This window comes from Pomacea canaliculata, linkage group LG9 (genome assembly GCF_003073045.1).
Source record: "Pomacea canaliculata isolate SZHN2017 linkage group LG9, ASM307304v1, whole genome shotgun sequence".
Lineage (NCBI taxonomy): Eukaryota > Metazoa > Mollusca > Gastropoda > Architaenioglossa > Ampullariidae > Pomacea > Pomacea canaliculata.
Window position 1 is genome coordinate 4,797,460 of NC_037598.1, and position 26,788 is coordinate 4,824,247.

At 41.0% G+C, this 26,788-nt stretch overlaps 1 protein-coding gene across 3 annotated transcripts; it reads left to right on the top strand.

Annotated features, from left to right (window-relative positions):
• Nucleotides 1-26,787, top strand: LOC112571551. Of its 3 annotated transcripts, none has more exons than XM_025250606.1 (13): nt 1-1,080; nt 15,308-15,441; nt 16,190-16,375; nt 16,877-16,975; nt 17,762-18,327; nt 19,143-19,210; nt 19,510-19,624; nt 19,819-19,937; nt 20,197-20,419; nt 20,733-20,798; nt 21,590-21,760; nt 22,081-22,135; nt 22,657-26,787. In XM_025250606.1, the coding sequence occupies exons 1-13, from the start codon at nt 860-862 to the stop codon at nt 24,135-24,137; spliced, it is 3,504 nt and encodes a 1,167-aa protein (XP_025106391.1). In that variant the 5' UTR covers nt 1-859; the 3' UTR covers nt 24,138-26,787. The 3 variants fall into 3 exon arrangements, with proteins under 3 accessions (XP_025106391.1, XP_025106392.1, XP_025106393.1); XM_025250607.1 differs by lacking the exon at nt 1-1,080 and adding an exon at nt 2,717-2,834; XM_025250608.1 differs by lacking the exon at nt 1-1,080 and adding an exon at nt 10,347-10,405.
• Nucleotide 26,788: the final 1 nt, after the last annotated feature.

A 26,788-nucleotide genomic window follows, 5' to 3' on the forward strand; every position in this document is an offset into this window, starting at 1 on the left:
AGCAGACGACAGTCGCGAGGGCCGTGGTTGGCGACGAGCCGGAACATTCTACGTGCTGGTCAGTGCTGACAACCTCAACAGCTGGCCGGAAATCCATTATTACAGACGAACCGAAACGTCATCGCTGGGATCGTCAACGACGTTTGCTTACATAACACATGGACTCCTGACTTCGTCTTTGACGTCAGCGCTCCTGGCAGACCTGTCGTCTGGTAACCAACAGACCGGAACCGTTGTCACTCTCCGGGGAAGATGAAGCGGACTAACAACGGTTGTACCGTTATGACGAGTTTGCAACTATTTCACTGACGCGGAACTCTGTGCGAGGAATTAAGATTTCCGAACGAGGAAGTGTACATGGACTGTCGAGTGTCGGTTAATCCGTGTTTACAGAGAGGAAACGATGATGTGCAAACCAACCAGGGTTGTCTGATCTCTGCTCCAGCTGACTGCGTTTCATGAAACTATTAAATGAAACAGAAGTCTGGTTCGTGCCTCGTAAACTGTAGCTGAACATTAAGAAATATTTTTCTTCCCTCCCGGACACTTTTGTTTTTATTGTTGATACTTCGGCTGATTGACGAGGTAGAAGGAAACATTTAGCGAAATTTTCAACCTTGTTCAGCTTCAGCCATCGTTTGTGACCCAACGGTCCGGAATTGCAAGCGCGTGCACGGAAGAGACTGGTCTGGTGAGACGACTGCGAGCTGTTTGCTGCTGCAGCAAGCGAGCGGTTCCTAGAGATCGGTGGCAGCGGGGTCAAGTGGTTTTCGCACAGCAAACGCACCACGACTGGTTTCCTTCGCACCGACTTGCTGCACGCGCGGCAGATGCCTGTTGGACATCGAAGGCCGACAACATGCGCGTGGTGGACAAACCGACCGCAATGACGGCGGCGACAACAACAACAACGACCGTCGCTGCCTCGAGCCTGACGTTCGTGTCTTTTCCAGGGGAAGACGACTGGTGCAAAGGAGAGGGAGGAGGAGGAGGCTACTCGTCTCTTAATCAGCTGTCGTCTGCCGGGCTGCCTGACGATGTAGTTAGTGATGGCGTGGAGGAAGTGTCGGCGCCTGAAGGGTAAGTCCAGGTTTGATTGAATTGTTTTAACCGAGGAGACGGATGTGTGGGTAGATGGATAAGCCTTTGGGTGGAGGAGTGTTGGAGAGGGAGGGGGCGGAGGTCAAGGGACCAAAGGGGAGTAAGTTGATGATGAGGGAGAGAAGGTGGAATACGGGGATGTGTCGGTTAGGTGCTTCTCCGGAAGGTGTGTAAAAAGGTGAAAGGTTAGCTAGAGTTAGTCAATCGTTTAGTCACCCGGCGCTGTGTACGGTTAAATAACACTACTTCGTATCCTGCAGAGGTCAGCCGTACTTAATTAACAAACAGCAGGTAAATAACAGCATGTAACACAGCAAAGAGCATAGAAAATAACAGCAATTAACATCGCAAGTGGAGCAAACAACAGCAATTAACATCGCAAATAGAGTAAACAACAGCAATTAACATAGCAAATAAAAGCATCTATCATAGCAGGTTACATTGTAATTAGCAGCAATTATTGTAGCATACAGAGAATAGCAAATAACTGCGTTTAACTCAGCAAATATTTTAGTCTCGTGTGGTTGTGACAACACTTTAATGATCTAACCTTTGTTTGTCATTTGCATGCACGTGGCTTATTTCTTCTGTTCTCTTTATTTCTGTTTTTTATTTCACACGATTCATCGTCATCATCGTCATCACCATCATCATCATCATCATCAGTTCACTGTATGGTCTAATAGTAAGACTGTTTACCCCCTCTTCACATACACCCGGGTTGACCTCATCGCGCGTGATAAGTCAGATGACCGAGTTCCAGTCCAGTCATGTCTGCTGCAGTATTCTGCCGTGAGTGTGGTAAGCATAGGTTGAAATAATGTTAAAGTCTTTGTGTGACATGAAAAATACAGAAATTAGTGTAAACTAAAGTACACATACACACGTGCTTGCCCGCTATGTTTATCTTGTTCAATATATCCTGAATGCAAATAGGCTTCTGAACAAGGATACACGTGTTCTTACAGACGTCATCATGATTTGCACTTTAATTACCGCCATGTGATCCGTCAACCTATTGCTTACATTCTTCCCCACCGTTGACAGATGCCCATGTATGTGTGTGCATCGTGCTTGGCCTTACATCACCCCCACGCCCCCAGGAAGCGTGGAGGCAGCATGTCGCAATCAGGAGGTCCAGTGGCTCATGACAATGACAGTTGTTTGTCGTAGGTTCAATGCTCGCCTCCACCACACACCTTTGTCTTTTCTGGAAGTGCTACCTGTTCACGAGGTGTAATCTTGACCACCTCTTCGTTATATCGTTAACTGCTGAGTTGGTGTAAAAAAAAAACCTTTATCCCCCTGTAAGCCTCTTGTCCAGCTCAAGAATTACTGCGTTAATTATCCAGTCAACATGCGTGTACACTAGGTCAAAGTAGACTTCAATCGTTATCCCTGTAGGTTAAAGGGTTAAAAAAAAAATGGGGGTAAAGACCCACTGCTCCGCACTGGTACCGAACCGGCCTGCCTCCGGGTTCAGACTTCAGTCCTCCAATCAGTCGGCTCGATCGCCGCTTCCTCATACCTGGCGTGTAGCAGGGATCAAAGGTCATCGAGGTTGGGCTACCACGTGACCATGCACATTGAAGGAAGTGCAGCGCCTCTGTGCTGTCCTCGACACACGACGATTAACGGATGCCTGCAGAGGTTGTCAACGCAGGTGCATCTTGCCAGCCGCCAACAGGCGCAGCAACTCACCGTGACCCCTCTGACGTCACGTGGGGACAAATGTGAGTAATGAAGCGTGTCGGACGAGACCTGTCATACGTCATACATCCCCGGTCATGTCTCCACGCAGGAAAAGAGGACTTGAGTCACGCGACGGTCGGTTTAAACTTAACGTCTGTTGTTTGGAAACAATGTGGTTCTTTAGTTTTCTTGAACCAAAATAACGAGGGCAGTACCATGTAGTTATCATGCAATTTCTAGGTGTTTAAAATATATTTTTAGCAACACTACGGATATGCATCATCTAGCTCGTGTTCTATTAAATCATAAACACACATTCCCCACCTCCCGTGCGCACTCGCACAAACACACGCACAAATTATTCATTCATACAAATACAGAGAAATAAGTGACCTATATCTTTTCGATACTTTTCCTGCCTTTTTACTCTTTCTTTATTCTATAAACGTATGTCATACGTTTGTCACTGGTTAATTAATTAGTTCTGCCACTCTAATGGCACGAAAATATCTATCCTCAATTTTTCCAGAACCTTCCCATCCCAAATCCATTTCGGACTTTATAAACAAGGGAAAACAAACACAAGTCTGTCAAAATTGCTTTCGTTCCCAAGACAGACCGAAGTGTCTCTGTGAATAACACCAACTGTCGTCGAAATACTTTTGCTAAGGACATTCCTGAAAAAAAATGTGTCCGTCTCCCCTTCATCCCAAGTCAAGTCACGCAAAATAGTTTAATTCCCTTTGGGAGAATAATTTTATGGACACTTGTGTCTGATGTATACGTAGACCGGTCTCATTCCTGTATTGCTCCTTCTTTGTTTGTTTTGTTTATTCCGTGCCTCCGACAAGTTCGTCGGCAGTGCTATGTATTTACGAACTTCTCCATGTTTGACCCTTGCCCTCTGATGCAGACCCAACCCTCTACTGCGCAGGCGACCTTCCGAGAACATGACCTACATCATAAACACTCTCGCCTCAGTTTTTCCTGTTCCCGGCAGCTGAACGGGGGACTCCGGGAGGAAAATCTCGTGTTTTCACTTTGCTACAGCAGTTTTTTGCTTTGTTTTGATGATGCCTTGCCTCCGACAAGTCCGTGGCCTGGCAGGATTTGAACGAAGGAGGGATGGGTGGATGGCGGGGTGTGGGGATACACAGCATGTATACCGGATGTGATATGTTTACATATGTACTCTCCAACTACAGGCTGCTGTATGTAATGACGAGACAGGGGAGTGCCGAAAGGTTTATGTTTCGATACTTCGGACAAATAGGTTTGAGACTATCTCTGTCTCACTTCCCATCTCCTGTTTGTTAACGACATTGTTGTGATTACCTGTACAAAAGCTGTTAAACCTATAACAGCCTTGGAAAGATCTTAGGTTAGAAGTAAACCTAGGAAACAAAATCATGGTATTTAACCTTTGGTTGCACCCACTGGCTTGGCCTTGGAAATGTTATTTATTGGGACTTGTGGCCAATGACAGGTGTGTGCGTGTTAGTGAGTGTTTGACGATGTATGTCCGGTTAAGGTTACTATATTTAGCTGTCCACCCGTGAGTGCATACAGGTACTCGTATAATTGCATTCTTCTTGTCTGTTTTAGAGGGAGTTGCTTTTGTGTGTTTGTGACTGATGAGTAGGAGTAATTACTAGTGAAGACCGCAGAATCGTGAATGATAGAAGGAAGAATTATTAGTGTAAAACTCCTAACACGGAATCAAAACAAGGATAATTAACTACGCCTGCATATCTTTAAAATAATCATTAAAAACAGTGTAGCGGAAGGAACAAGGCAAACGGCGACTTCCTACATCTTGTCGGTGGATGATGTCGTTTGGTCTGTGATTTATAGAGTGGCTCACCCTCGCTGTTCCGCAGTCTGGTTATTGAAGGTCGTGTTCAGGGCATGAAACTACACGTTACTCAGTGTTTTTGAGGAAAAATTTTAAAATAGTTAACATTGTCATTTTGGCGTGTCCAACAGCAAGTCTCAGTAAAGATGGTGTCGTTCTAGCAATTTCCGATGTCATGGAAGTGTATAGGTGGACTGCTGTCTGTCTGCGAAGACCAACACTTAGCCTCTGAAGTGATCCGCTGTTAGTCTCGGCGAGCCTAAACAAAGAGTGTGAATAAACCGGAAGCTTTGTTGTCTAATGCTTCGTTTTAGCAGTTATTTGGAAAAAATCGTCTGCCAACAGTCCAGGGATACGATGTGAAGGTGCAGCACTTGTAACTGCTGTCCTAACATAAATTAGTAACTTGAGGCTGCTTTGGGATATACAGACCCATGTGTGTCACGTGTTGTCTAGTGTTACGATGAATTGCCTAGCTTTCATCCCCCACCGTGCACATACACCGGAATTCAGTTCGGAGGACCCCATTTTTCAAATGCACACTAAATTAGTAACAGCGAGCATGCATCCTCTTTGTATCACATTCAGAATAATGGCCTCTAGCCAGGTTGTAGGAAGCCATCTTTCCCACGTGGACTAAACATGCCTCAGGCGAACAAAGGTCTTTTGTTTTATATCCAAAAAGAAAAATAAGCCGTTGAGAATGCACTGAAAATTACATTCTGATGCTTTCCGCCATCATTCAACTAATTTAACATTTACGTATTTCGAATTAGAAAAAGAACTAATCAAAACTGCTTCACGTTTTTAAATTAAGTCATGCCTAGGGAAACTGGCTAAAACGTTAGTTTAACCCTATGAGACAATATAAGAGTCGAAGAAAGTAAGATATTAAAACCTTAGAACGCCATTGTGACAAAGAGGTCAATGACTGTGACGTCAAGTTTGTACACAAACGCCTAAGGAAGATATAGTCGTAGCTCTCCCGTTGGCTGAAGCCCTCGGCATAAACGTGTCTGTGTACAATCATGTTTGTGTTATTTTCTGTGGGCGGAGAGAATGTATTCACCAAGATTTGTGGAAATGGTATCTTGCACTTTATCCAATAATGAAAACTATTCTCACCACTAGACCGTTACAGAGAACTTGCAAGGGCTGTAGGTACAGATGGAAAACAAACCAAAAGAAGGATGTAATTGTAGTTTATAATTGTAGCTCTTTGAAAGGTCTGTATTCAGTACATTTCTGAACCCATCTGTCATGGGAAGAAGGGAGTTTGGGCTTGATGTCCAGGTAAAAATAAAAGGAAAAAGTCACCATGTCATGCATGCCAATGATGCCACACCTCCCCGACTGCGGACCCTGCTTTCATCAGTGGAAATCATCCTCGTTGAACATTTGTTAATATTTTTCCTGGGACCCCAGGTCCTGGCTCCCTTCTACCCCACCTTTACGAACAACCCCCTTGCAAACAATAAATCCCGAAACTACCAGCGAATCACCAACACCAAACTGTCGTAAACAACGAGATAACCGTTGTCTTTTACAAACTACATAAATGGCATTGACACAACATCGGGATACATTGTCTTTCCACACGTATACTACTCTGTAGGAATGCTGTCATATTTTTAATACCGAATATTGTACTTTATTCCTTGCTTCTATGCCATAAACTCTTCACGTGTTTCTGACTGACATGGAGACGTGGTCTGTCAATTTTATAGTAGAGAAAGACTAAACTCTTGACATGACAAAACACATTACCTCTTCTGGTATCCAATGTTTTTCATTGGAGCTTGCGTCTCTCCAAATCAAACCAAAAATATGAACTGCATTGGTGATGATAACAATAAGAAAGGTGCCCAAAATATTTCCCGAAAAAGGTGCTAATCTCACACTTTCGATGAATTATAAAAACGTGAGTAGAGCATGGTTTAATGGGTTCGAGACCGTGTGAATTTAAAAATGCTTCCTTTCTGGACTTAAGGAACAATGTGAAAACAGAAAGAGAAAGTACATCTTAATTTAACAGGAAGTGAATTTTGAATGACTTTCACACAAAAATTAAAAGTGAAAAGAAACAAATAAAATACGTAAGGTTTCGCAGAGACACATAATAAACAAGTTAATATTGTAACTGAAGACTGAATAATCAAACGATAGGAGAAAAGAAAACTTTTGGAGTAAAAAGTTTGTGTCATCTACTTTGACATATTTGTCACCGTAAGCTTTGAACTTCACATTAGGAGAAAGTGAAACCCTTGTGATGCCAGTGTCACGAAAGGTCAAGTGTCGGAGAGATTTACAAAGTTAACCTTTAAGTGCTTGAGCAGTTAGGAGAAACTCAAGTAGAAAGAACTGATGAATCTTTAGTTGAGTGGCAGTGAGAGGTGTGTGTGTTTGGGGGCGGAGGATGGAGAGGGAAGTGAGGAAGAGTTTGGCGAGACAACATGGGGGTAAAGAGGGGTGGAGCTGCATTGATGCAGCCTGGAGTGCCTGAATGCAGTGAAAAGTTGTCCGTGTTTAGACCCAGGGAGAGAGGGGAAAACAAGGAAAGACAACAGTGAATAGATGCAATTTCAAGGGCAACACAAACACACACTTGGTCTTGAAGACATATAAGGAATGTAAATTTAAGGTATAGAGAAACACCAAAAATTGGAGGAAAATACAAACAGACGACTAAACGTGAGTTGTTGTTGCTGTTGTTGTTTGTTACGATCTGAAAGTGCTAGGCGCTTGTATGTGTGAATAAAACGAGTTGATGCGCTTCCTAATCCTAAATCCCATCTTTCAATAAGTTCGCCATTTTGTCCTTCAGTTCTTCCTTTCAATCCATAGCCGCAACCGGATGTATCTTTACACCCGTATTTCCTGGAAGACAAAAACTTATATAACTGGTGGGTAAGCGTGGAAAGGTATATTCTTTACTTTGGCACGGAACTGGCAGAACTCTGGCTTTGGGTTAGTCTTGACGACTGATGTTCGGGTAGAAACTGCGCTGTGCAGGCCACATCAACCATGTAAGTACCAACATTTCAGATCAGAAAACTTTCTCAGTGAAGCTGTATGTATGTGTGTGTAGTATAAAACACACCTCTTGTCTCCCTGACCGCTGTACAATGATATTCATCCCAATTTCCCTAAAAACAATGAAAATTAGTTTCTTCTTGAAATGCTAATATGGAAAAAATAATGCGATGCTGACTTAGTTTCCATACAAAAGTTTTAGTTGAAGAAAGTTTAAAATGGCCATCGAGTTATATGGTATCATTATCTGTTATCTACAGTAGCATACAATAAATGATATGGTGTAATTCTTGTACCTCCAACATGTAAATGTTTTGTAAAGATAAACAGATGTGTTTGTGTGTGTGTCGGTGTGTTATGCTAGATTTACTTTGTAATAATGGCAGTAATGGATGGATGACAGTATGAAGTTCTCTTTCACATATCTCACTCATTATCTGCAGTTATGGATCCCTGTATTTTTATCACATATACCTTTCCCGTGCAAAGATGTCTTACCCTTTTCTGCCAGGGGCACAGAGATAACCACTTTCTTCTCAACGGGAAAGTACACCCGGCACCCGACTGCAAAACTCTGCTCATATTTCGATGCCTTTTGCAGCTGCGATTCCTCGATGGAAGAGAGATATAAATCAGCTATAAATCAGCCCCTATCTTCCCCTTTTCGCCCCTAATTCTTTCTCTTTCAGTTTCTATGAACTTGTCTGTGAAACCCACAATGAAGATTTCCTCATTTTAAGTGATGTGAGCATTTCCCATTCTTTCACCACTCCTCCCACACACACACTGACACACACACACCTACGCATGTACATCTAACCCCATAGTACACAGCTCGAAACAAAATAAAACAACTGCGTGAAGAATCTTGGCATTTGGATGCACCCAGTCTTCCATGTCCTCTCCTGACACTATCTTTGTATCATCGGGTGCTGATGTTTGCATAAAAAAAGTTGGCGATACGTCCTGTTGTTTTGTTGAACCCGACTATACCATGGTGGTTCACTTACTGCCCCACCCAGATAAGGCCTAGCACGTCCAGTTCCCATTGTGTACGTGTGTGAACTTTGACATTTGTAATGCTGCAACACGGTGTATTTTCCGTGTGAACGTGACTCAGTCACAGTTGTTAACTGTGCCACAGTCTGTAATCTCTCGGTGTATCGTCACTGGCAAGATTGGTGTTTATGTCTACTCTCACACTGTGCCTGCGCAATTAACGTTTGAACCCAAAGGTCGGGTGTAGACACCTGACCTTAGCGGTCTTGTGGGGTACGATTTGCATTCCCTGCTAAACGACAATCAGAGCAGCCGTTAAAGGCAAGCCCCGGTCGAAAAAAGGAAATTAAGCTCAAACTGCTAATTACTAACATAGCATTCTCATAAGTTGATTTTAAAAAGATGCGTTACTATTTTTTTTTAAATTATGCAGACATTGATTTACTTAAATTGCTCTTTGACCATTTTTGAAAATCCTATCTTCCCATGCGCACTAAATCAGAAATTAGTTGACTGGTTACATGGAGAGCATTCGACTGACAAAAATTAGCCAATCAAAAAAGTTCTAATGAATTATGAGCTAATGCTACTTTTCAACTTTTAAAACCGGAGGTTGCGTAGTACTGCTACAACTACTAATATGCGTAAATCATTGTCCAATCAGTTTTCCTACTTTGTGACGTCACAGGAAGTGAAGTCATAGTTTCAAAACCTGAAAAACGCGACCAGAGTAGTTTTACACTTAATTACCAATTAGTATAATTTGTTAAATGCACTTTAAAAAATTGCGCTCGGGTCAGCCTTTAAAGGTTGCACGGGTTGGGGGGAGCGGGGAAAGAGCTGAGTGGAGGGAGGTAGAGAAGCCTATGCTATCGGCAGAATCAACAGCTCCTGAGAACTTGATACACTTCCCCAATTTTTTATGAACGTTGGCATTTGTTTCATATTCGCCAAGTGCCATGCCCCCAGTCTCACCGCCCCCTCCCTCTTCTCTGACTGCATGTGAATGGCGTCCTGGCAACCCACAATGCAAAGCGAGAAGCTAGAAATCAAATGGGCAACTGCGAGAGCCTCTTGTTGGTTGTTTCTCGAGTTTATTACAAGTAGAGGAACTATTTTCTTTCCCTGATTATCAAGTGCAAGTGCTGCCTGTGAACATGGTTTGCTCTACCTCAGTGAGCGCGTATAAATGGAGTTCTTCTGTTCATGTGCCCCCTTCTGAAATTATCTTTCCCCTAAAGAATACGCCCCATTTTTTAAAGATTCTCTCCCCCATCTTCTCTGGTTCATAAACATGTCAAAAGACAATGAAGGAAAATATGTAGCCGACCATTTTTAACATGAAAAAGATCAAATTTGAAACAATGAACGTCAATAGTAATTTCCTGTTTTGTGATTGTGTTCAAACACAAACTACAAGACCTCAAGAAACGATGATCTCCATATCTGAACCCCTTACATGACCAGCTAGGGCTGATTTCCATAGTCAGAGAAATTTATGAGCACTTTTATGTGTGAAAACAAAGCGTGAACGTCCAGCCTTGAAAAAGAATAAAGGTGGGAAGAGGATTATTTATAATTAGCTTATAAAAACCCGGAACAAATAACAGTAGTCTATTTTTAAATGATGACATGGTCACGTGACCAGTGTTGCCATCAGACACATGGAAGGTGACATTGGTCGTTTTGGATGCAGCGTTGACATCTTTGCTTCTGTTCCTCTAGGTAAGTTTTAACTTACCATTTGATTTTCTTTTTAATGTTATTTTTCGCTTCAAGAAAGTTTTCAGCTGAGGTTTGTGGAGTGACCCGAGACTATATACATGCGAGACTGGATACATGGTTGGCATGGCAACAACCGCTGATGACCAGTGTTCACTATATACATTTGTGTGTGTGTGTGTGAGGTTACTGTCATATTGTTTACTGTATTATGGTAAACATGTCTGGAGAGACTGTGTGGCTGGAAGCGAGCAACATTCTCTAGAACATTCTCTCAGTGGCTTGTGTGAATCACGGCACGTGCCAGTCACGCAGATGACGCAACGTGATGCGAGGCAGGTTGACCTGGGCGTGTAGATGGTGAACTGTATGTGTCACCCCCAACACACTCTGCCTCACAAGTTTCCTCATCTGCTTCCGATGGCGGACCGTTGACGCAACGGTTAGTTCCTGTCGCCAATACAGTGAGGATTGGAGGCGTTGGGTTCAGATCTCGTCTCGGGCACGCTGCTTTTCTCTCTCTCTGCACCTACTCACAGCGCCGGCTGCTTTACTATGATAAAGCTTTCGCTCCTGACTCGTGCGCGCGTGTCCTGTTACTGGCACAAACATTGTTTACTGTTAGGTTAAGAAAACAAGTTTCAGAGAGTAAAGACCTAGAACATTCACTCAATACGTGCGAGTGAATCGTGACACGTACCAGTGACACACGTGACATGTGACCAGATCAGCACGTTGTTGACAGGTTGGGTGTGACTGTAGTGTTTGTAGGTGTCACACCACACTCAGCTCTTCTCGCTCTTCTTGTCGAACTTTTCTACGGGGTACATACCGTGCAAGACCTGAGGATGATGTAGATATGTCACTCCTGTTTCCATCCACAGTTTGGGGGTTAATATTCTCAAAGATAACATCAGTGACGTATAATATACCTTGGAAGCGTTTTGAGGTGCAGGCAGCCATGGCAAAACTGTGTCTACCGGCGGAAAAAAAAAAAACACTGCGTCACACGGAAATTGAACCGGATACTGAGCGCCTCTGATTTGAGACACCGTTACTCTAACCACTAGGCCCTCCACACCCACATCGGTAGGGAGCACAACGGTTATCTGACAAGGACTGGGGGGATCGAAAGCAGTGGGGGAAGGGGTAGCTGGAGGTGCATCCCGTTCTTTGTTGGTGGAGCGATTTATCTCGTTAATTCCGATAACGAACTACCCCGCCTTCCTACAAAACTCATACAAACCCCGAGATAGCTAGGTGTGGCTACTAACTCCTCGCTACCCAACGACCTAACGGTCACGGCATTATCGGAGGTGTAGAAAGACACCTGGCAGGAGGCCATACTGTCATACAGCTACCCACTCCCACCTGAACATTTTTAACTGTGACTGTCAAGTGTAGGTCTACCACTTCATTTGATAAGCTTTTTCAGTTGAGTACTTGTCGTGGTGTGAGTGTAGCCAAACAATGAAATGTTTGTACTCTCGCTTGATGATACGATTCGCAAGACACTTTGTGTATTGTTTTATAATTGATGTCTCTTCTCTGTGTGGACAAAGTTCATTTCTCTCTCTTACACACAAAGGGGGAGCCATGGGAGGTTATGTTGATGATTGTTATATCAAACTCTTTGACATGGTATACTCTGTGCTTATTTTTAGTTGAAGTCACTGAGAATATGATGAGTAATATAAACATCCTCCACTCATATTGCGACATAGACTTGCGATGTGAACGACTAGATAATTCAACTTGATGATACTCGAAGCTGTGTGTAAAATCCGTTGCATTCAGTTTGTTAAAGTCTCACTGTCGACCTTAGTGGAGGACACATTAATCATGGCACTTTTTACCAATGACCTAAACGACCTGAATCACGTGATTCTTTATTTCTATTTATTAACTGTATGTATGTCTGGTGTGAGATTGCGATGGCATTGTCATTCAATTGGTATTTCGTTGTCATTAACCACAAGGCTTTATTTCCGGCTTGCTTATACCGGTATGAACATTTCTTAGTCATGAGAACAATGGCTGGTAGATGAAATCCTCGCCCCTGATAGAGGGTGTGTGGTGGGTTTTTATTTTTTTATTTTAATAACATTCCTTTGGTCATTAGTCTTCTTGTGTTTAACTTAAACTTGCCTTCCACTTTTATCTTCACACTACATCTGCACATCTCATGGAGCAGACATTTGTGGCCAGACGAAATTCCAGCCTTTCGTGTACTTGTTGGTCCAGCGTTGGTAACCAGTGTTCAGCGAACAGCATGAATCTAACCGACTGAAAGATGAAAGCGACGGGTACCATGCAGGTGCGCGCACACCTTTACCTTTGATGGATTAATATAGATTAGGTTCGAGTCAGAGTATAAGATAAATTCCTGTATGTCACTTCTTACACAGTATGTAGTGTCGTGTGGCGCTGTATCTGGCCCACTGAAGGTTCAGTATATGTCTGCTACCTCACTGCTTTGAATACTGGATATAGAGCCTACATCCGCTGTAGAGGTCGTCCTCTAATCTTTTTTCTGTCCCCGAGAACTGAGGTGTTAGAGACCGAGACTTTTCTCTGTTGGGGTCTGTGTTTTGTGGCCTGGATCCGTCTCTTCAACTCTATAAGCACGGTGAACCTTTCACAGACCTACAGTATGATGGGAACAACTAGGAACTTGTATGAATTGAATTTGGTGCTAAAGTGATACTTCTGCTCTTCCATATTTTGCCGTGATCCTGAGACAAATGTTCACCGCACAGTTGTCGTCTGTCCCGATGGTCAAACCCTGGTTCTTAAAGCTCTGAACCTCCTCCTGCTGTACTCCTATCATGCTGATCTCCACTTTGCCAGGTCCGGTGGTGTTCACAGACACACAGACGGTGGTGTTCACCATTACTTTTCTCGTGTCCGTGCTGATTTCCATCCTGTAAGCACTCTCGCTGGTGGCGAGCTTATCGGTGAGGTCCTGTATGTCATCGGCTAAACGAGGGTTACTTAGGGGTCTCCCTCTGGTGAGTTGCAATGGTTTTGGAGTGTATCTCTTGAGTGTCCTTCTTGGGTGATGCCTTTCTGGCTCGTTCTAGCTCCTCGTAGAATATTTCCTGTCTCGTCACTGTGGATACAAATTTCGGGGTACACCAGTATGACGGTCATATTGTGGGGTACAGAGCCTAAGCTCACCCTCGAGCTCACAGGCGGAAGAACATTGGACGACCGGCTTGGGAGAGACACTGACGGATGAAGGTCAGAATGTGATAAACTATAGACACGGGCATGGAGGCAACTTCCTCGTCCGCAATTAGGTGGTTGGAGCATCATTTCTCATTCCTGCCAGCCACCATCCCCATCCCCAACCCCCCACAGGCGCAAGTACTTACCTATACATGTAAATCTCACCGATCGTCGATCTTCAATATTGGTAGTTTCCATCCCATGCAGAACCAAATAGAAATGGCAAAAAAATGTTTACGAAAATACTGAACATTCAATGCAATTTTTATTTCGATTGTTTAAGCGCCTTTTCCGCATTTCGTCGATTTAACGAGAAAAGTCTCACTCGCCCATTCTTTGTGTGTTTGTTGATTCAGGATCGTTTGTTGTCGTGCTCTTTTCCGTCACGTCTCTTGCTGTGTACTTCTGTAAACACAGGTCAAGGCTACGCTTTCTAATTTAAAAAAGAAACACAAGCGTTTTGTAATGGAAGCAGATTTACTGTATTTTCAGTTACATTATATACAGAGTGCCTCTGACTATTTTTATAAACCTCTAAGATGATGATGATGAAGAAGAGAAGACGCACTATCAGTACAGAAAGGACATGAAGAATGTATGCGTGTGTCAAGACTGATTCATCTCCATCAGTCGGACACCAGCGTATTTTTAGAAATGATGTGTGTGTGCGTGTCAGTGTAGGAGTGCGCTCCGTTTTCCAGCCAGCAGCCCAGACACATCGAGAAATGTGAAACCCGATGTGAACACGTCCTTATTAGTCTACGCAACATCTATATTAAGAGACACTGAAATAAATTAGACTGTATGTGCAGTCAGTTAGAAATCATTTCATCGGCGACTTGATTTTAAGAACCCCCCCCCTTTTTTTTTTTTTTTTTGATTCTGATTTCATTCCATCTTTCCTTGTGTCTGTGTGCAGATGCATGTTAGACATACATTTATCTTTTTTCTATACTGTAACCACACCAACTTTAAGTGAATATAACGCTTCCTCTGTGTGTGTGTGAGAGACAATTAACACATCGTTCAGACGTGTAATGAGCCTGCTTTTTGCGCACTAACTATAGAATGGGCAGTGCTGTGCATTTCCATGTTATTGGTGTTATTTTCTTCAAAAAACTAGCATTCTAACCACTTCGTCAAACACTTTGTCACAAACTTTTAGACAGTTATTTAATGCATATAATTGAATGTAATGCACAAATAAAGACATTAACTGCCTCCGCTCCCAGTTAAAATGCCTTTCTCTAAATACATGTATTTATTATTTTTGTAAGTATTTTGAAGGTTCATTCTTTAATGGAAGTCATCATTTATCACTATTATTCTTAAATGATGTCTCTGTATTTCGAAACCGATCGGTGAATGAAGTGTACGTCGGTCTGTCCACGGGTGTGTGTATAATTATGTCCAAGATACATATTCGTGGTTGAACATCATGTTCATTGCTCTCTTGCAATAAAATCCTAATTTCCATTTCTCAATAATATAATTCATTTTCTCATTAACATTTCACCAAGATCTACATTCTTGATTTTTTTTCTCTCTCGCTCTCACTGAATAACCTGACGAACGACAGTGACCTACAAAGCAGACCCGGAAGTAGAATTATGCATATGCATGAATGACGTCAGCGGGGAAAGCACCAGTCAATGCGCGTGTCTGTGTTCTCAGGCGATGCAGCAGCCTTGCAGACGAAATGGCTGGCGATGGTCAGAGAGCTGACAAGTACATCCTACAAATTCCATACACCGTACTTTCCAGCATCGTCCAGTCGCTAGACGCGGACAAAGGATGGGAAAGTTTAGGTAAGTCGATGGTGGAGTGTGTGGCAGTATGGCGCCTGTGTGTAATGCCTGTAGCCAGCGTTCTCCCCGCTGGCGATAACCTCACGCCTCACCTCACGACTTCGACATCAAGGAAGTCGGCGTCGGCCAATCAGCTGATGGTCACCTACTGGCCGACACTCCTTCGGGAGGACGTCCTTATACAGGCTAATATTTGTTCAAATGAAATTGTCAATGAGGCGACCAAGAATGTGTTAGTTCTTTACTTTGACCTCACGTTACTGTGGAAATAACAGATGCACGTGTGTGGTGTTGACATGTGGAGGATCGTTATCGATAATTTAATCATCGTGTACGCACACTCGCAAAAAAAAACAAACACACGAATCAGACCTATGAATTTTAGGTATTTCTGACACCTGTTCGCCTAACAGAACAATGGACTTCAGCGTAATTTGTTATTCGCTTTTAATAAAAGATTGAAAGGTTAAAACAAACATGAAATGAGGGATACTTGTTGCACAAAGTATTATATATATGTTCTTTACTTTATGAATGATGACAGCTATAGTACTCAGCTATGAACTACTCTTATATAAACAATTTAGAGAGATATAGTGTTGTCAGAATGTTGGAGGTGGCTCATTAATGAAAAAAATGGAGATAATGTATAGGTATTAGATGTACTAAATAAGAAATTTCTTAAGTTCGTTTGCAATGTAAAATCATAAAGGGACCTAAAATTTCCATTTCTGATTGTGGTTTGCAGCGGCAGCAGCAAATTATACCTTTGAGAATATTCGGCTGCTTGAGTTGGAGTCAATGCGACTTCATGGCAGCCCCACAAAGAGCCTTATGTTGGAGCTAGGGAGTCGCAATACCACTGTCCGACAACTGTATGATCGTCTTAATGAAATTCGGCGTTATCGAGAGATGAAGATTCTGGAGGATTATGGTGAGTTGTGTGTTAGCAAATCATTGAAGATTCTGTTTTTTATTTTGGTTTTGGGTGTACTGCTATAAACTGAAAGTCAACCCGTGGAAAAAAATTTGCACAACATGGCAAAAGATAAACAAATTTTATGGCTGTTTATGTTGAGGTCATATTGATATATAGTAAATGAAGGGTGAACTGTGTTAATAACTGCTTGTCTTCAATAAAGTTAATTATTATTGAGATATTACTCTGAGCAAGTTCCTCCATCATAACATGGTAAATTATGTGTGATTCAGCTAACTCAGCTTTTAAAACAGATGGAATAAGCAAAGCTTATATTTCAACTACACTCATTCTGATTTTTGACCTAGAGGATTATTGCAAAGGCCTACTCGTGTGTAAACTTTCAAGATAAAGTGATTTGGTTTACTTCATAACAAATACTCAACTTTCCCAATCTAAACCTCTATTCATTAAATATTACCTTTGATTCAAATTTTTTTATCTTGTGTTGTACAGTAAATGGTGTAGTTCCACCCCAGGCATCTGCAATGAGCAGCGGTTTAAAAGGACTTAAATCTCAGGATCCACCTGATAGCAATAAAGGAATGCCATCAGGTGAGCTGTTAGTTTTAGATAATAGACGAAATAAAGCATGCATATCACTAAACTCTTCAATTCCTATGCAGTTTGCACCTGCAGAAGCAGGTGTCTTCATAGCTACAGCTCTATTGCATCGATTTGTCTATATTGATTGAGTTAATAATAATTGTAATAATTTAAGGAGTTAATTTTTTTCCCCTATGTTGTTTAATTGCTCATTTCAATTGAGAGATTTGTATGCTTTACTGCATATGGGGAGATTAGCACAGTTGGAACTGATTGATATGTCTGTATGACAGTATCAGGAAAATGGATTTTATTAATAAGAACCAGATCCATACAAAGATATAATCAGCTGCATGGCATCATTTTAGCTTAGGGCCTGTTTGTAGGTGTGTCTGCCTTGAAAATTGCACAACGTAACAGGTATTTCAGACATAATAGGCAGAGACAAAGCAGAGAACCCTTATATGTATGTATATTTACAACACATAGGCTTAGTAAAGAACTCTCATAAAAGTCGAGCATAAAATTTATTCCTTTAGTAGGATGTGATTACCAGAAAATATTTTTTTAATATTGAAAGTGGCTCGTTGATATCTTTGGTTGTGTATTTTGTCCTTTAAACTCAACATAAAGTTTTTCTTAGCTTACAATGTATTTTACTGAAGATTTCTTTGCTGTAATATTGTATTAATATTAATATCTATATTAATAGTTTGTTATAAAGAAACATTCTCATTAATTGTATGTATGTCTTCATTATTCTTCATGCTTTCTTGTTTACTTGTCTCTCTGCAGGTAAAAAAGAAGGAAGCAATTTTGGCTCTATGTCTAGTATTTGCAGTGACGAGGTAAATTTTAATCAGCCAAAGTCGAGCAATGATGCCAATGCAAGCATGGATTTACAGAAAGTAAAGCAGTACTCAGGAAAACAGATTCCTGGAGGAAGTAAAATTGCTACAACCTCCAGCTCTGTTTTGAACACCACCCAGCAACAGAGCAGTGGTAGACAGATCCAGAACTACATTAAGCCACCTGCCGTCATTCCAGGAAAAAATGGATCAACTGCTGTCCCCTGTCTGAAAAATGTCCCAGCTCAAGCATCCTCCTCCCAGTGCATCTCATCCTTGGGTTCTCCTTTCAGTTCATCTTCTGTTAGTTTGCCTAGCTCTGCGGGTTCTTTATCCAGCTCCAAGGTCATAAACATGGAGAGCATCATTGATTCTTCTGCCTACAGTTACAGCGAAGTTGTGGCAGCCACCAATAACTTCAATGAGGAAAACAAGATAGGAGAAGGAGCCTTTGGCACTGTTTACTTTGGAATATTGCGGCACCTCCAGTGTGCTGTCAAAAGGATGTCAGAGGTATGTGATGGTTTGTTGGTAAATTTCTAAAAAGCACTTTACTTGGTATTTTACACTTTGAATTTGTTACATATGTTTGGCATCTGAATGGGATGGGAATCCACAACTTAAACAAGGAAAGATAGGGTGACTGAATCTTGCAAGTTTCTTTTGCCAAGTGTGAGATATTTCTTTGGCTAAACAATCAGACACTAAAAGTGGCAATGTTGTCAGCATAAAGGGCTTTTCTTGAAGGTAGATTGGTTAGTAATTCTTATTTACTAATTACTTTATATTTTGAAGTTGAAGATGAGGGAATGTGACACTGACAAAGACTTTAGGCCGATCAGTTACCTTTAAATTTTCAGAAAATTGAGGGGGATGCTCATAAATTCAGTATTCTTTTGATATGGGAGTTTTCTTTATCTATTTATTTATTTTCCCCATTCTGTGCCCAACCCCCAAAAAGAAAGTGCATTATATGCACAGATATTGTACAAAAATAATTTTGGTGTTTTTATTTTTCGAGATTTAGTGCACTTTTTGTAACTTTGTTTTAACTGAACTATGCTGTTTTGGTGAGAATAAATTTCATAATAGTTGGTAAAAAGTTACTTTAAAATTTTGTTGTTTTGTTTTGGTTCTGGTCTTGAAAATGTAATTGTTACTGGTTTACAAGCTCTTCAGATGTCATGTCATTCTGCCAATGCATATAGGATCAGATTTAGATGCTTTACAGAGACAGTGGGCTGGTACATAAATTATTTTTATTGTGAGGTCACTATTTAAGAGTTTATGAAATTGACTTTGATATATTTGTGGTTTATCACATGTAGGCCAACACTGCAGAGACGACTGTTGAAAGGTCTAGTCAAGTCATGAGGGAAATGACATGCCTACTCAAGTAAGAATTGCTTCACTGATTTTTTTTCTTTTCTTTTTGTGAACATAAGCCATTCAGCCTTTTTTTCGGCTTGCTCATTATTCTGATTGGCATCAAATAGCTGGTTACCATGAGTTACGGTTAGTTTTTTCATTTAACCCTGTGTAGTTGCCTAAATTTTAGGTATCTATTGTTTTGGTTGCCATGCATTGCAAAATAGTACACAATTTGTATTAGTGCATTTTAGGGGGGAAGGAGTTTTCAGCAGGGGCTAGAAAGTGTAGATAGTGCAAATGGTTTGTTTTTTTTTGTACTTACAGATTCCGGCATGAAAATTTAGTGACCTTGTATGGATACGCTCTGGATGGGCCTTCTCTATGCCTGATATACCAGTACATGCCAAATGGTTCTCTAGAAGATCGTCTCATGTGCAAGGTATAGACCTTAAGCTCAAACCCACCAAATCAGGTTGTTTACCTAAAAAGTAGATTATTTTATGTATTAATTGTGCTGAACTTTTTCAGCAACAATTTCTGACAATCTTGTGGTTGTGCACTGTAAAATCTCCTGTTTGTTCAGCTCATCGTCAGGCATAGTTCAAATATATTTCTTATTGTCCTCACCAACAGAACAAAACTGCTCCTCTTAACTGGGCACAACGATTGAACATCATGACTGGCGCAAGTCGTGGCCTTCATTTCCTGCACACAATGAGAGAACAGCCTCTAATTCATGGGGACATCAAGAGGTCAGTGAATGTTGACACTCAGTTTCTTCTGCCATTTGTGCTTCAACCTTTTAAAGTTTGTTCTCCCCTATCAACAGCAGTTAATAATAAGAATAATTAGTAGAAACATAATGTTTTTATTGTCAGTAATAATGCCAGAATATTTTGACCACTTTCTTTCTTTTTCTTTGCATAAAGCAAAATTGTTTTGTCTGCTGATAGCCTAAATGCTAGGATTTCTTCCTGGCTTCTGTTTAACATGTTGTTCTTTTACCAACAGTGCCAACATACTTCTGGACAAGAATTTTGAAGCTCGCATTGGGGACTTGGGGCAAGCTGAGCAGGCAACAGGTTGTGAGAAAGGATCATCATCACAAAGGCATACGCATATAACTCGCGCTCAGGTTACCAGCAAGCTGTATGGAACAAAAGCCTACCAGCCTCGAGAAGTTTTAGCTGGTGGATCTCTATCCATTAAGGGGGATGTCTTTGCGATGGGGGTGGTAAGTATTTTGTATGTCTAGTGGTAAATAATCTTGGTAAACTGAGCTACATTTTATTTTAACTTTTAAGCTTTTATGTTATAAGTACTTAAAAAAAAAATAATCATTGTTTGCTGCTCTCCTAAGAAACTGTTTCCTTTTCACACTGTGAAGTAATTCCATGTGTAAAAGCTAGCATTTGCATCATGCTTCTTCTTATTCACAGGAGACTACATTTCTGTGCTTTTTAGAGAATAGATTTTTTTATGTTAATTCGTAGAAAAGCTTGTATAAAGACACATCAAGCTCATTTAGAAAGGTGGTGACATTGCAGGTATTACTTGAAGTCTACAGTGGTGAGCAAGCATATGACAACAGACGAGAAGGTGGTCCATTTCTGGTGAGTTGTTGACATATGTTGCTTTAGAATAGTTCCATCATTATCTCAATGAAAATTTTATTTTAAAGGATAATGCTAATAACACACCATCTAGCCAATTTTTGAAGTGTTGGGAGAAACAGATTTACATTTGCTTCACATACTCATAAAGTGCTTTGTGTTGTCAGTTAACTCTTCCTGTACAGTTCACACCCACAGGTGCATCACTATAGCTACTGCTCAGTTGCATTGATTAATCAGTTTTGAATGGGTTAAGCATTTTTGGTATTAGATATTGATGTTAAAACCTGCAAGTTTGTACCATTTCTGCCATCAAACGTGGTGTCTGCCAGAGTAATCTTCTAGTACTGTTGAACTGAAGAAAATATGCAAAAGAATGCTTAAAATATCTGTTAAAGCCAACAGTTCATAGCAAATTAATCTCTCAAAGGTACTTTCATTTCTTCCCTTATTCTGATAGTCATTTATGAATTGTTGCTACATCCCTGCCACCCTGACCATTCCATGCTAATTGGTGTGGAACATTGTGTGACATCAGTCTGAGCTTTGCTTATTCATACCATGATGACCAAGGACTAATAACACTGTGTTTGTCTAAAAATGAAGTGTTTGTCATTCTATTTCTTATGGATAACTTACAAAAAATATACTGAGGGGGTTTTGGTTTGAGGTTACAACAGAAACAAGAATGTTTCCTTAATTTTTGTGTGCATGAGACACAGGGGGTATGCTGGTCACAGCCTTCTCTAGGGTGTAACCAGGTAGCCTTTATTTCTGGCTGTTTTTCACAGGCAGAGTATTTTCACAACAAAGTAGAAGAAGCTGACCAAAAAGAGAGTGAACTGCTGACCTGTCTGGACAGTCGTGCTGGGGAATGTCCTCAGGAGGTGGCTCTTAAGATGTTACATCTGATCATGCGAAGCATAGACAACTTGAAGCGTGTCCGACCTGACAGCACTGAGGTGAGGATCAAGTTGTGCAGTATTGCTTGCTTCGTTGTTTTGTTGGAAGTGTGCAGTTACACAAAGCAGGTGCTTGATATGCACCTTATTTGATTTGATTTTACAATTTACAAATTTCTTGGATATTGGCTGGGATGAGTAGGGTACTTGGCAAATTGTCTTGAGTGTCATCCTGGATGTCACCCAAAGAAAAAAGAAAAAAAGGTCCAGTTCTGCTCGTGAATTTGTATGAGCAATGACTGTTTGGATGTACCCAGATGCATGCATGCTGTTAGTGAATGTATAAAGTTTTAAAGTTGTTTCTCTCCACCTTGTTGCAGTTCTTAAAGGAGATAACTGCTGTGGAGAATCTGTACCGGCAGAAGTGTGGATTGGGTAAGTGTGAGCAATGTGTGAATGTAATCATTTGCATCCTTCCCTTTTATTTGTGTTCCTCTTTATTGCTCTAATGTGATTATAGGAAAAGTGAAAAAAATTCCTTTAGCACACCACAGGAGATGGAGATATGGCAAGGAGTCATATGCAAACATTACATTTTCATGCAAACATGAATAAAAGTGTACTGATTCTTAACATTATGTGTTATCATGTGTTATAAATTTATTTCTGATCTAAATATAAAACAAAATGCTAAAAAAAGAAGCTTGTATAGACAAGCTTGGCCAAACTAAAATTATGCCATCAATGATAATCAGATTTTAGGGGATTATTATATTTTCTAGTAAACAAGAGTTTTGGGGAAACATATTTTAGGAAACATGTTAAGAGTAACAAAATTTATTTTGCTGCACTTTGGTATTATAAGCAAGTTAGTATGTTTTGCTGTTGCATGATGAAAAGATTTTTTTTTTTTTGGACAGTGCTAATGGTGCTTTTCTGTTGCCTTTTGTTTTCAGGAAGCACTGGGTCAGAGAGCTTGCCAGGCTCTGTGAGGTCTTGTCACGTGTCTCACACTAGCTCACCTCACAGCATTGGCAACCTTGCCGGTGCACCATCCCCACAGGACCAGCAACCTAACACCCAGCCATCATCCCTTTGTCAGGCTAGCAGAGACCAAGAACCTGTTGTGGACAACCGCTTGGCAGCCACCAGCCTGGTTCTAACCAGCAAATATGAGGCACACTTGGATAATCGCTTAGTTGCAAACATGGACAACAGTGCCTTAAACTTCCATGATAAACACATGACAATGCTGTCCAGAAAGGAGAACAGAAGTGTTTGTAATCAGGATGAGGATGGTAGCCTTTATAATCAGGAGGACAGTATCAGTGCCACTCCTGGTGTAAGCCCTATTGAATTGTTCCCCAGAAACCAGCCTCTTCCACCTGCTTTCCGTCTGCAGCAGGAATATGACAAGCAGCAGAGTGCAGCAGATAAGAGGCGTATCTCTCGTTTGTCAAACTGCCCTGACACAAGGGAGCCTGATGGCAAACAAAATGAGAACATTCCTGAAGCAGATCCAGCCAAGCTGGCTGAGCTGGAGCGATTTGATCGAATAAACCTTGGCCAGGGGCAAGTGGAAGGAGACCTACAATGTGATCCAAAGAAACTAGCTGCCTTGAAACAGTTTGATCAGAGGCAGGAAATTGCTGACCCCAGCAGTGTTTCTCAGCATAAGCAGACTTCGTCAGATGACGTTATTTTGGAGTGTGATCCAAAGAAGGTTGCCTACCTAAAGGACTTTGACCAACATAACATGCAGGAAAGACTTTCCCCTGGGCCTGATAGGGTCATGGCTTCAGACCCAAAAAAGCTGGCTTACCTCATGCAGGATGGTGGAGACAGTGACAAAAATTGTGGAGGCTGTGCCATGGATGGGCACCAAGAAGTCAATGCAGACTCAAAGTTCACATTATCAGCAGAAAATGGAGTGAAACATGTCAATGCACAACAGGTGAAATCTGTTGAACCCTGCTCTTTGTCACAGCAGCCAGTTCCACTTCAAGCAGTGGCTAATAATTTCATCCAGAATCCATTACAAGAAGGCAGGTGTAAACTTCCTTCCTCTGCTTCATCAATTCCATCCACCTCCGACCGTCCTATGGCATTAGGTGCAACTGAGATAGCTGCCGCAGAAGAGGCCACTACAGTTGACCCCAGTTTGCTCCAGCGTCAGAGAAATTTCTTTGAAATGTACCAGCAGGCAATGGCTGGAGAAGGTCTGGAGGAAGAAAATGGAGTGGAAGATGAAGAATATGGTGCCTGTGATATGCATGGGGATGCTGACCAGATGCAACCCAGTTATGACAGTAGGAGGCTGGCGTTTTTAAGTAATGAGGCTGGGGGAGCATTCCATAGGGAGGAGTCTGCCTATGGAGCCTCTTATATCCATTCTCACCCTGCTCCCAGTGAGCAAGATGAAGTCAGTGGTAATTGAACCAGACTTAAAACTGAAATGAGTTGTTACTGAAGTATTGTTGAATGGGACACTTTGCCTTGTGCTGTGATGAGGATAGTATTTAAAAAAAAAAAATACCAAAAGACGTGTTGAAACCAGTCACTTGCTTTTTGTTCTGTTAATCAACTCCTGTAAAATCTACATTTGGGTTGAAACAAGCTGAGAACTTGGGGCTTGAAAGTGTCGGAATCAGCTTGGGATTTGGTTCATGTATTCTGGGCATGTTTGCATTCTCTAAGAGAATGAACATCTATGATGTCAAGCAGTTTATCTGGAGTGTAAATAAAGAGTACAACTTTCCCTACCACTACTATCCCCATAAAACTGTGTGACAGCTGTTAAAGAACACATCATACTCATAAGTATAAACATTTAGTTCATTTTTCCATTAAGTGTTTAATGAATAGAAATCATTGCTTGTTAAGTAATTCAAGGAATGTCTGTGATGCATGATATACAAGAGGTGCAAGTATTTTTCAGATTGACTATACTTCAGTTAATTTTTTTTTTTTTACATGCTTCTTTCATTTGGGTTTGCATGTATTTTTGTTAGGGGTATTTTTTCCTAGTACCCACACCTTAAAAGTCTCTTCAGTCTATATTCACAGTATCATGCATTTAGGACATCAGTCTTTCAGTGACCACTGCTTTTTTTTTTTACTTGTCGACTCTGAAAGGAATTTAAAGGTGCTTCATTTGAGATGTTTGCCCTTATGTGACACTTTCATTGCACACAAAGCATGAAATCTAGAATAATCAGCTTACAGTACCAAAAATGCCTCATAGGCAGTTTTCTTTTTATGGTCTGCTCTGTCCAGACTGGAAAATTGTAGCTTTAAACCTGCTTAGAAACTGGAAAATGTCCCCCCAGGAAGAAGATACCGGATTTATCAGGGGATGGCTAGAGGCAGGACAGGGGGGTTAATTGGGTTCTACATTCCTGGCTTTGGTCAAATACATTCCTTGGTCTCTGGGCATGTCCTTCAGGTGTTGCCACCCTTGTGCAATGCTCAGACCTTCACAAATTTGCAGCTAGACAGACTGGCAATCTTATCAGACCTGCGTAATGACCTGCCTTTCATTATGTCAGCTTTATTGCTGTCAGATATGAAATCTTGATAGCTGACTCAGCACAAGATGTACTCAGCAAGTACCCAGGACAGGAATGCAGTAGCTAACACTGATCTACTTTGGCACAGCTTTGCATTTTTCATGGCATCCATTATGGCACATCATGTGATTGTCTAAATGAGTTGAGTTATGGGCCATATGTTGGTGGATGTTTCAATTGAAAACACAGCAGATAGAGTATTCCCAGGAGTCACTTTACGCTTTGAATCTAAATTGTGGAAACTGTAGGACCTGATCATGTTCCATTAGCATATTATGTGTACCGAGGCATACCGTTGTACTCCTTAAAAAATTCCCTTTATAGGGCAATCAACAACTTCTATTACAGGAAAACTATAAGTATACAGGCAGAAAGGTAAAGTCAGGAAGGGTCACTAAATAACGTAACAAAGAGCTGCTGTCTGCTTGTTACCTGGTTTTCAGTTGGCCTTTGTTAGCTCAAAACCCACATGACAGCACTAGAACTGTTTACACTCATCAGAGACTCCATTAAAAGTTGAGTTATTCAAGCAATAGACAGACTGTTGTTAAATTGTGGTTCTTTTGTTTAAACATAACAACTCCTAGTGTGTGTGTGTGCATGCACACATTTGTGAATGCATGCTTGCATATATCTGAGTGGGTGGCATGTGCAAATAGATCAGTTAAGCAATGTGTACTTTCTGAAGGGTTATTGCTAAACATAAATATTTATTTTCACACTCATACCTTGGAGTTACCATAAGCATAATTCTGCTGCATGCATGTGGTGTTGTACTGTAGCCAGTATTTGGGTTTACATCTATTTACACTGATTTAGCTGATGGCTTATGTTTCCATCAAGCAGAAGACAAACATAAAATTGCCATTCTTTGTTTAATCTATAATTTAATTGTAGCCAAAGAGTAAATTACCATCAGAATCTAGTGTCACATTCTATTAGTGAAGCATTTGTTTGCAGAGGCAAATCTATGGAATTAAACAAATACTGCACTTATTTCAAACAAGCACAACTGTTAATGCTTTTGCATTTGGGTGCTAATATTTGCTATTTTTCACTTGCAAATAAAATATTCTTTTAAAATTTCTTATAAAATTTTTAAAATGACAGTACTTTTTGTGTACATGTTGCCCTTAGAATGTTGAATTCTTTGCAACATTTTCATATTGTAAAGCTTAAAAAATCATCACCTACTCCTTTCATCGACCAGCTAGGAGACCACTATATTCCTCGTTAGCGGTAAACTCTTGCTGAGCAATAGTGGTTGTGGCACATGGAGGAGTATTTAAATGGTGAAACTGATTGGCAATGAGATTGAAAAAAAGGCTTGGGATACAACCCTTTTTTTCCCCCTGCTATACACCGTAATGTAGTTACATGCCCACTTTTAATGTATGTTAAGTGCCTGTATACATGTTTGCAGCTTTTTCCTACCCTGCATTGAAAAAATGAAAAATTTAGTTAAACGACTCAAACACTGTAATTTGTACTCATGAGTTAATAAAAAAAAAAGCAGAAT